Source organism: Tachysurus vachellii, chromosome 25 (assembly GCF_030014155.1).
Source record: "Tachysurus vachellii isolate PV-2020 chromosome 25, HZAU_Pvac_v1, whole genome shotgun sequence".
Lineage (NCBI taxonomy): Eukaryota > Metazoa > Chordata > Actinopteri > Siluriformes > Bagridae > Tachysurus > Tachysurus vachellii.
The window spans coordinates 7,142,928-7,154,960 of record NC_083484.1 but is presented as its reverse complement, the minus strand read 5'-3'; the positions used below and the strand labels follow the sequence as shown (position 1 = coordinate 7,154,960).

The 12,033-nt window shown below is 37.6% G+C and overlaps 1 protein-coding gene across 1 annotated transcript in view; it reads right to left on the bottom strand.

Moving 5' to 3' along the window:
• Positions 1–3,987: 3,987 nt before the first annotated feature.
• Positions 3,988–12,033, bottom strand: part of ek1 (eph-like kinase 1) — a 75,543-nt gene continuing 67,497 nt past the window's right edge. Inside the window, exons 14-17 of the mRNA XM_060861900.1 lie at positions 11,832–11,981; positions 10,646–10,839; positions 6,272–6,409; positions 3,988–5,269 (exon numbers count right to left, since the gene is read on the bottom strand). Coding sequence (XP_060717883.1) covers positions 5,143–5,269; positions 6,272–6,409; positions 10,646–10,839; positions 11,832–11,981 — 609 coding nt within the window. The 3' untranslated portion in view covers positions 3,988–5,142. The remainder of the gene's footprint in view (positions 5,270–6,271; positions 6,410–10,645; positions 10,840–11,831; positions 11,982–12,033) is intronic.

Sequence of the window (12,033 nt, the reverse complement as noted above, 5' to 3'; positions counted from 1 at the left end):
GTACACACTCATTTTGCATAAGTGTTTTTGTTTCCTATTGCCTATATTTGCATAGAAAAAGTCTAAAAAAAAAAAGAGTTTTATTTGTACACAAATGTTTATTTATCAATACAGTAAATGGTAATGTCAAACCAATTTTTGCTCTCTGATATGCCCTGACAGATGATATAGACTTATACAAAACATCCCACAATGAAAGCCAACAGAGAAATTAATAAATAATTACTAATTAATTTTATACTGTATCAGATTTACAGTGTTGAAATAATTAGTTTATACTGATTGGAAACGTCCAATAAAGTCAATAACAAGTGTACTAGTAAAAGGGTCAGAGCAGTAGCTAGAACCTCAAGTGTAAAGTACATTTACAGCATTTAGCAGACACCCTTATCCAGAGCAACTTACTTTTTTTTATCTCATTATTATACAATTGAGTGTTTAAGGGCCTTGCTCAGGGGCCCAGCAGTGACAGCTTGGTGGACATAGGAATCGAACTCACAACCTTCCGATTGGTAGCCCAACACCTTAACCACTAGGCTACCACTTCCCAGCACGTTGAAGGTGCACAATTTATTCAGTGATTATTATGCTTTACAAAATACATTAGAGCAATGTGAGTACTTGAATGGGTCTTTTTCTCAACAGGAACAATATCAGAACTCAAGTACAGTAAATCTTATTCCCAAATAATATCAATATTATCGCAGGAGTGGATCCCAACCTTAAGGACTAGATGCACTCTATGATCCTTAAGGTGGAGCAATATTAATGCTTTGAGCAGTCATAAATCCCTAAAGAATGTATGCATGCGTTTTAGAGGTACTGTATGACTCAGTACATGTGAAAGAATATGTCAGACAACGAGGGATCAGGATTAGTCAAGATTATTTATGGGAATGTCTGAGAGGTTGCATGAATGGGAATGAGTGAAAACAACACCTGTAACCAGGACCACTGAAAACACACAAATCTAGCTGCACTTTACATTTCATCCCTCAGGTGGAAATTGCTAATGGTGATGGAGGTCTAGTTTAATTCTGATTGATAAACAGCTGCTTGGAGCTTTACTCAGGGATCTATCCTGGACGACATGGGGGAAATATCTTACAGCCTTTCGTTCCCATTCCAGATGGTGGCCCTTCATTTCACCAGCGCATGATGCGAATAGTAAAGACCTCACACTGTTTCATATAGATCTCCCAGGCAATTCCTGGAACAGGAACAAGGGAATGAAGGGAATGATGCTGTCTGTTTGGATGTGTGTCTCTAAATAAGCAGATGCACATGTGCAAACCCCCAAAGTCTCTTTTCTATCAACCAAACCTATTTTATTTGAAATATAAAACAGGGAAAAGCGTAACGAATTCAAATGTGCACTATCTATTAAGGAAACACAGCTTTAATAAATTGTCTAACTCTAAATCAGAAATACCAAATTAAACCTATGAACATATTTATTGTACATGATGCTCAACAATTCAACAGGAGAATAGAAAAAAAAGCTCAACCAAACATGCTAAAATAACAGAAGAGTAGCTGTTAAGCATGAATCAGCGTGAGGTCATTTGCATAATTTTAACAAAATCCACTGTTAGCAACATTAATGGAAGCTGTTCCTTTTGACAAATTGTCATAAGCAACAAATGCAACTATCGATTCAGCGATCAGTGATTTAGTGCGAGAAATGAACACAAAAAAATTCCTTTTCGAAATGATGAAATGAGAGAAAGACCGAACTCGTGATATGTTCAACAACAACACTGTAACAGCTAAATGTACACTGCAATTACATGGACTGAGTATAAAATAATAAATTATGTGTTGAGAATTGTTTTATTTTTCTTAATAGGTAACCAATTTTCTTTTATCAAAATCTCAGCAAATAATCTCCATAATAATGTCTACAAAATGATGGAAACACTCTGGCACACTGATGAAAAGGCAGTAATTAGCTGTGAGAATACTGTAGCGTTTACAAGTTAGAACTGAAAACGAATCAAAGAGCAGTTAATTATGTGTTTGGAAAACAAAAAAGATTCAAAGTTAATTGTATTCACTGTTGGTTTTTTGTGTCAGGTGTGTGTGTGAGTGTGTGTGTGTGTGAGTGTGTGTGTGTGTGTGTGTGTGTTTACTTTGACAGTAGATTTCCTTGCTCTTAACATTACATTTTTGAAGAAACCCCTTTGATTGTTGGGATTTGCCGCAGTCTAAAATCCACTCTGAAGAATTTAGCTTCGTGTGTTTTTTTAGAAAAACCAGAGGTTTATTGTGTTTTTAATACTTTTTTTTTTACTCCCAGTCGAATTACACAGCGATGCCTTTTCTGCTTGAGGAGCAAATCTGAATAGAAGCATAATACTGTATATGCTCCAGTAATTTCATGATTAGGGAAAGCTCACATTTTATCAGTATGTGATGGCACAGATGTACCCGGTATTTGGATGGAATAAAATTTAATAAAACCGAACTCTTTATTCAATGCATATTGCTGAACAGCAAACACAATAAAGCAAACAGGCATTCTGTCTGTATAAATGGATAAATAAAACCGAAATGCCTGCCTTTTAATTACCTTTATTCCTGCGCTAAACAAATGCGTTTCCAAAGTATCATAGAGGAACCAGCTAACCAGAACATTAATTTGCAGCCAACCTTTCTCAAACAAGCCCTTTTCATTTTGAATGTACTGACAAACGCACCATAGGTTAATTTCTAATGAGTAAAAAATAACCATTAGAGATAAAATTCAGATATACAGTTCCTTCCAGAATTATTGGTACCCTTCATGAAAATGAGCAAAAATCTCTTAAAATCTAATTTGGTAATTGCATGTAAACATTTTTAATGTGTCCAGAAGATTATCAGCATCCTTACAAGTAATAACTCTTGATGGCTGATCAGAGGAGAATAACAGCAGTAAATCTCTTAGCAGTCTAACAAGAATAGAAACACTTATAATTAAGGTATCTTAGCCTCGGTCCTCCATGAAGAACATTTTGAGCTCCTGTAGGAACTGGGATTTGTGCACATGGACTTCACTCTTCGATTCGGACTACAGAATCTCTATAGGGGTCAAATTTATTGTAGTCCGGTTGAAAACTCTACATACAGTATATGTATCCAAGTCTGAAGGTGCTGGCAAATGTAAACAGGAATTGTTCAAAAATAGCCAGGCATTTAACAGAATCCAAGATGTTCTTAGGAAAGGTTTCTTTCGTGCAGTGCTTCCAAACTGCTTTCTGTTGTGAAAGTGTCATTTATCTGTAATTCCCAACAATTTAAATATTACAACCAGAAGAACTGAAGTGTCCAATTCTGAATCTGTGATAATTTGTTCTTCCTTTCACCATACTCTTTGGTGGGTTGGGTGGGGTTGGGTGGGGTGGAGTTATTCGTGTATAAGTGCTAGGAGATACAGGTCATGGCAATTTTTACCCTTATACATAGAACCTATGGTTATGGTTAAAGGCAACAACCAAGTTTCTGGGGACTGAAACTTTGGGACAGAACAACTGAAAAAATGCATGTTTTCCAAAAACAACAATTCATTTGCATTTATTTAAAATATAAATAAATACAATAATTTTGGCACATGTATTTTAGAGAAAATACTATTATTTAATAATAATAATAATAATAATAATAATAATAATAATAATAATAATAATAATAATAATACAACATTGATTACGTTTTTAACTACTGTTTGCATTAGAACTTTTACCTGTAATATTGATATTTATAGAAACACTATGATAGGTTCCAATCATTTTGAAGAATGCCAATAATTCTGGAGGGTGCGAAGATGATGTTTCAGGCTTTCTGTCAGATCTTCAACTTTACTGTTTCCTTCCAAATGTACATGCGAAAAAGAAATCCTGAGAAACTGTTTAGCTTTCCAGACCTGCAACAAAGCTAACACATCCATTACATTCACATTCCTTTTCTGTCCAAAGCTAGCGTCAAAGCATTTTAAAATGAGGCATCTCCTTGTCTGAGTTTACTGTACGACCAATAAAATACTTGAGACATAAAGTCATGACTGTACAAACACACATTAAACAATACTGTACAAATTAAACTTTTTTTTCTCCATTCTTTCACCTTAATAAAATTGGAATTTGAGTGTGATACCAAACCCCGGCTTGGAGCAGGTTTATTCTGAAGTACCTGGATCACAAACATGTCTATCTTTAATAAGTACATAGTATTATGTACATGGCATTTTGAGACACATGACACAGGGACTAAAAAAATCATTTTGTTAACAACAATATTTCTGTGCTTCAGCGGCTAAAGTACTGCATGATGATTCGCCAAAGAGTGAGTAGGGGAACACGCAGCACTTCCTGTTAATATGATGTCCACATTACATGAAATAACAAGACACATCCAACTCAGTATCAGTGAAAGTATCAATGTTTCTTAATGTCAATTCAGCAAAAAAAGAAGAAAATCTTTGTAGACAGGTGACATATATTTCCTCAATGGTTCTGAAGTATCCCTTTGGTTCTGTCTCTCCACTGAGTTTGGCCTGTGCCAGGCCCATTGAATAGGAGTCTCTGTGCACTCCACTCACATGACAACAGACTGTATGGCATGTGGAGTAATAATGCATCCATTTCCTGTCTGATTGTGTGTGGCCAGTGCTTTGTCACCTGTTGGAAAAAACTATTACTCTACCATAAATAAGTTCACAGATGGCCTTATAGCAGAAGTCCATCCCAATGTGGTACACAAACTCCACCTACATCAACACTAAAAGCATCAAGTCAACAGACCACCACATTACTACAAAACAGAAGGCTTTTTTTTTTTATTTTTACTTTTTTTTTTTTTACAACACGTGGTCCTATTTTCTTCCTGTTGAACATCAGAGTAAAAGTATTCTGCACTGAGGTTTACCAGTGCTTCCTTAAATTCACAGAGCAATTTTCTCACTTCCACACTGTCTCTGTCTTGAAAACTGCCCAGATGCCCGGATGTTCCCCACTGACCCTAGCCACCAATCAGAACAGGCAGGCCGATGTGCGTTGGTGAACTCAGTGCTGATAGTGGAGTGGCTTGCTGGAGTGGTGGACAGGAAGACACATCTGTCTGATGATAGAGCTAGGAGTGAGGAGGCAGGGCGTAACTGGAGATTTATACCTGCACGTGGGTTCCCTGTTGCTGATGCTGCTGCTGCTGCTGCTGTACGTGCAGGCACTGAATGCTTGAGAGGATTTTCTTCTGATGGCCTGCCAACACAACTCCCATCTTCCCGAGTTCACTAATAACGCACAGGAAGAGTGAAATTACAAAGAAGCAGTAAGAAAGTCTTTTTGCTTATTAAAGGGAAAGTTTCAGTAGTTGTTAACACTGTTTTACCACACACTGAGCAATTTCCTGCCATTAAAAAACACATGGCAGTAAATACAGTTGAGATTTCCATAACAAGAGAAATGGGATTTTAAGCCTGAGAACGAGAACACATTGGCACTTTTTACACATGGCATACGCTTGTAGTGGAGTATCCTTCTCACTGTTAACAAAACCTTAACACAGTTCCAGTCTAATGCTGGAAAAAATGTTCAGCACGGTATCATCAAAAAGAGTTTTCAAATCCATTAAAATGTTCAATAACCAATGAACCATTTTTTCTTTTCTTTTTTTTAATATTGTTAAAAGTCATATTACCGAGAATTTACTGTACGTAATAAAAAATAATAACATTTACAATAGATTTTTTTTAGCATTGCATTTTTTACCCAAATGTGTTCAGACTGATTATCTTTATCTAGTTTAATATTTAAAAAAAAAATACTGTCACTGTCAAATATTATATGTTTCAAATGAATTCTGAATTCATCATAATTTATAAGGTTGAGATAAACCTCAATAACTTCATTTGAGGAACATTCATATTGATCATTATTCATTTATAGTAAGCGTTAAGATAACCACTGATTAATTCAGTTTTGTTTGCTAATTGTTTGGTTTAGCATCAACTTATTCTGTTTACAAACTGAATCTCTTAGGCTTACTGAATATCTGTGAGACTTGTTACTGTGATAATGAGTCACACGTTCAATGCCAGAAATCACTTCACCTTTACCAACTGTGAAAGTTTGATTAGAAGCCGAAATGCTTCATTGAGTCTGTGCAGAAAAACAATTTGCCACATTTGCAATATACACACATATACAATACAACATGTAAAGTCTAGTTAAACATATTGCTAGTTTTTAAGAAAGCTGGCCATACTTTACCAAGCATCAGCTGTGACACTAACCTGACACTGACATACAGGACTGAGTCAAGAGAGAAATAGCCAGCACTGGAGAAATGTTCTTTGTACTGATTCATCTTAATGGAGTCCAGCCAATCAGCCACAGTGCTGAATGCAGGCTCTGGAGTTACTGGGTCTTCCCTGAGGGTAGAGGAGGAATAAAGTCATTCATTTCTCATGCCACCTTAAACTGACAAAAAAAACAATTCTAATTATATTATATATTTGTTTCTTTGTTTTTAGAAACTGCAAAATTAAATAGCAGGGTAACTAATACAGGGTACAGGGTAATATTTAGAACAGACAATAAAATGATACGAAGAAAAGTATGTGAACCCATTAGAATAAACTGGTTTTCTGCATTTTTATTTGCTATAAATTGTGATCCGTTTGTCATCTAATTCACAACAATAGACGCACAATGTGCTTAAGCCGATAACACACAAACAATTTGAATCTCTTGTGTATTTATTGAACGCACCCGTTACACATTATACTGTACGTCTTTTGGAGTGGCCCAGTCAGAGCTCAGACCTTAACCCCATAGAGATGCTGTGGAATGACCTCAAGAGAGCTGTTCACACCAGACATCCTACAAATGTGTCTGAGCTAAAGAAGTTTTGGTAAAGTGGAATGGTCAAAAATTCCTCCAGAACGTTGTGCAGGTCTGATCCAGAGCTACCAAAAGCGCTTACTTGAGGTCCTTTGAAGCTGCCAAAAAAGTCTGACCAGCTATTAACACCAAGGGATCACTTACTCTTTCCTACAGCACTGTGAATGTTTAATGGGTGTGTTTAATAAAGTCATTGTTTGTGTGTTATCGGCTTAAGCATATTATGTTTGTCTAGTGTTATGAATTAGATGAGGATCGGATCACATTTTATGGCAAATTACTGCAGAAAACCAGTTTATTCCAAGGGGTTCACATACTTTTTCTTGCAACTGTATATGATGAGATCATCTCAGAAAGACCCCATTTGGCCATTAATACAAACATTGTTACAAACTTAACGTTAACCACCCAATGCTCCTTGTTTTTCTGTTTGTTCATTTTTTTTTGTCATTTGTTATTTTATTGTTTCTTGAGGCTGAGCACTGACATTTGTGTGTCCATGATAAAAATATGTTTTATATTCAGTTATATTAGAGTGCTGCAGGGTTGGAAAAAATACTGAGAAATTGTATTTAAGTGAAACTAGAGATAATGTGTCACTGGTTCCGGGCATCTCAAGATGTTTTAATACAGTAAATGCAGACATCTGATGATGACAAGGAATAATACTAAGATTAATCTATATAAAAAAACAATAAGTCCTTTTATTTCTTCTAAGAAATGAATTTGATTGGATGCTTTAACTTAATTTTGTGTAAGCCCATTAATTTATAGCATGCAGTCATTAACAGGATGAAATAATAGACTTTTGAGCATCCAAATAGAAATGTGTAGAAACGTATAAAAAGTGTGAAATTAATTAAGACTACAATTAACTACAATTTCAGTAACATTCAAGTATTAACATCCACAAATAATAACATACTATATTATAGGGATAATACTGCCATAAAATTAATGAAGTATTTCCACTTTTGGAATTCATTCATTCATTCATTTTCTACCGCTTATCCGAACAACCTCGGGTCACGGGGAGCCTGCATCTCAGGCGTCATCGGGCATCAAGGCAGGATACACCCTGGACGGAGTTCCAACCCATCGCAGGGCGCACACACACTCTCATTCACTCACGCCATCACACACAACGGACAATTTCCCAGAGATGCCAATCAACCTACCATGCATGTCTTTGGACCGGGGGAGGAAACCGGAGTACCCGGAGGAAACCCCCGAGGCACGGGGAGAACATGCAAACTCCACACACACAAGGTGGAGGCGGTAATCGAACCCCCAACCCTGGAGGTGTGAGGCGAACGTGTTAGCCACTAAGCCACCATGCCGCCCTTATAAAACAATCAATAAAGTTAATTAATCTGAAACTGAATAATCAAACCTAGCATTTACACAGCAGAATAAATTCTCTGCATGTTATTTGCATGTGCTTACACATTTTTATTGGGTTATATTTAACAGTGATTCATTTCCTTTTTTCTATAGTATTCGGTTGTTAATAAGATGCCATGTATGCAAGTGATGCAGCCATGTGTCCAGTTTCAAAGCAGAAAGCAACAAAGGCATGAACTGGAGAAAGCTCCCTATAGAGTATATGTGTGTGTCTGTGTGTGTATGTGTCATAGGTAGCTTTCACAGAAGCCTTGGAAAGGTTTGTCAGAGTTAATCAGCAGCCAGAACATGCAGCTTTCCAGATCTGCAAGGATGCCTGATTACAGTGTAATCCCTGTAACACACATCCACACAAATGCACACAATCACATCAAGAGAATTTCAGACTCTGCTCTGTCCAAATACCAAGAGTGACCTGTGCTGTTCGCTGGACTGAGAGTAAAAGCAGACATGTTGTGCTTTGATGGTGGTTTGTAGCCCAACTAACAAACCGGCCTTCATCTGCTTCCAGTCTGGAGTCTCTCAGAAAACTTTGATTTGGTCATCCACCTGGTTCCTATCCATTCTAGCATCACATCATATCTGCACAATCTCTGAGTTTTAATTGTTTTCAGTTCAATACTAACATCCATTCACACACTCTCTATTACATCTTACACACAAGGTTGATGGATGAAAAGAAAGGAAACCGAGCCCTAATTTAGCAAACCTGCATTGTAAATCAACAAATCACAAGATTAACAAATGTGCAAATGCATAAGTAATGGTAATGGTCATAGGTGCTGTGCACACACACCACAATTAGACATATAGGTTATATGTGTGTGACCTGGGAAAAAAAAAACATTTACTTAAAAGCATCCACCTAAATTGAAAGCTCAGATATTGCTTAAAAATTCAGTTCTACTGAAAGAGAACAAAACACAGCTATTTATTAGTTCATCCATCTTCTACCGCTTATCTGAACTACCTCGGGTCACGGGGAGCCTGTGCCTATCTCAGGCGTCATCGGGCATCAAGGCAGGATACACCCTGGACGGAGTGCCAACCCATCGCAGGGCACACACACACTCTCATTCACTCACGCAATCACACACTACAGACAATTTTCCAGAGATGCCAATCAACCTACCATGCATGTCTTTGGACCGGGGGAGGAAACCGGAGTACCCGGAGGAAACCCCCAAGGCACGGGGAGAACATGCAAACTCCACACACACAAGGTGGAGGTGGGAATCGAACCCCGACCCTGGAGGTGTGAGGCGAACATGCTAACCACTAAGCCACCATGCCCCCCGCTATTTATTAGTATTGGTAATAAATATCACTATAAGAACTACAAGCAGATTCAGGGGTCCCATACCTCCAGCAGACATTCCATGTTTAATAATTCTATCTTTTTTTTTATTCTTTTAACCGGGAAAATAACCTTTATAGAATACAACCCGAATTCTGGAAATATTGAGACTTTTTTAAATTTGAATAAAATGAAAACTAAAAGACTTTCAAATCACAGTATGTTATTGACAATAGAACATATTGTAGATATCTAAAAAGTTTTAACTTTACACTTTTATCCACTAAATGAGGTCATTTTAAAACTGCTACAGGTCTCAAAATAGTTGGGAGTGGGGCAATAAATGGATAAAAAAAAAGCAAGAAATTTTGAAAAAATTCAGCGGGGAGAACATCTAGCAACTAATGAAGTTAATTGATATCAGGTCCGTAACATGATAAGCTATAAAAGGGATGTTTTAGAAAGGCAGACAAAGTTCCTCAACGTCAAATTGCAAAGGCTTTGCAAATATTATCAACTACAGTGCATAACATCATCAAAAGGTTCATGCTCAGACGACACTGCATCACTCAATGACATTACTAAATAGGCCCAGGAATACTTCCAGAAACCACTGTCGGTAAACACAACCCTTCAGATGCCAACTAAAGCTCTATCATGCCAAAAGGAAGCCAAATGTGAACATAGATCAGAAGCGCTGTCATGTCTTGGGGGCCAAGGCTCATTTAAAACGGACTGATTCAAAGTGGAAAAGTGTTCTATGGTCAGACGAGTCCAAATTTAACCTTCTTGTTGGAAATCACAGGCGCCGTGTCCTCCGGGCTAAAGAGGAGGGAGACCTTCCAGTGTTATCAGTGTTCAGTTCAAAAATCAGCATCTCTGATGGTATGGGATGCATAAGTGCATACAGTATGGGGCAACTTGCATGTTTTGGAAGGCACTACAGGTGGTGATACAAGTGAATGAAACTCTAGGTCATTGAGGAATCTATACGATAGATAAGAGTTTTAAAATATATCTCTGACCAAAACCTGATCTAAAAAGCATATCAGTGTTTTCTCACCAGACAGTGCTGTTGGCCAGCTGTTTCAGGCTGCTGGGGTTGCGGATCAACCGGTCCAGATTGATGACAATCTGTCCAAACTTAGGCCTATCGCTGCGGTTCTTCTCCCAGCAGTCCAGCATGAGTTGATGCAACACCACAGGGCAGTCCATTGGTGCTGGCAGCCTGTAGCCCTCATCTACTGCCTTTATCACCTGAAGAGGAGCAACAGAAAGAGCTAAGGTAAAATAAATGATTAAGTAATTTGTATTTACATATTATTTTATACTGTACTTTTAAATATAGTGCTTATGCAACTTAGTGATTTTTGTTCTCTTTATTTTAGCATAATTGCTAATAGAATTTATTGCCAGAACCATTACATACAAAATACAGCAGTTTCATGCAAAGCTAGCAATTATCTCCTCTGCCTACAGGACCACTGATTCCGATACACAGATATACAGCGTGGATGTTGTTACCATGAAAAAGGAAAGGAACAGATGGGTTTCCTTTATGCTGTGAACTAAATTTCCACAAATCTTTTTATTGTGCCACTTTTACCAGGTATAGAGGCAGGCTAGTGTCCTGACTATACTGTTGCATGTTAGCCATACTGTCTAATTTCCTGAATTTGGTTGGTCCCAACATCCTGTTAGAGCCTTGCTTTCCATGGTAGAAATAAAGAAATCAAAAGGTTTATTATGTGGAAACTTTGCAGTGAGCTAGGCACGATGGATTTCAATTCTGTTGTTATAAAGCAGTCTATGAACAGAAACCTGGCAATGTTCTTCCAGCAGATGTATTTAATTGGTTTAGATTGCAAGAGTCAGTTCTTAGTCTTTAGGGAAAGCGCTGTCAGGGGAATTAAAGTGCTTCAGCAGAGAAATTCTGCAGGCTGATGGTTGAACCCCTTGAAGTTTATATGACAAGGCACAGAAGGATCAGTGAGAGAGAGCTGGCTATGCAGTAACTAAACTGAGTGTATACAGTACCTTTCTGTAATAGAGTAATAAAGCTTGAGAAAGAGGTAGAGAGAAGGTGGGGGTAGCAGCACGTAATGTCTCTCAGGGTTTAAGATTGCTTAATGCTCTGCTACAGTAAATGTTCATTCTATAGACTTATATATCTATATTCTATATTATTTCTCTTCTACAAACCACTTCGACCGCACTGTAGGTAGAACGTGTGATTTGATTATACTCACGTCCTGATTGGACATCTCCCAATATGGCCGCTCCCCATAAGATATTACTTCCCACATGGTGATACCGTAACTCCACACATCACTAGCTGAAGTGAACTTCCTGTACGCGATGGCTTCTGGAGCCGTCCACCGGATAGGAATCTTTCCCCCCTGTAAAAAAAAAATCCAGCATCAATAGATCAACCCGAAACCACAAAAAAGT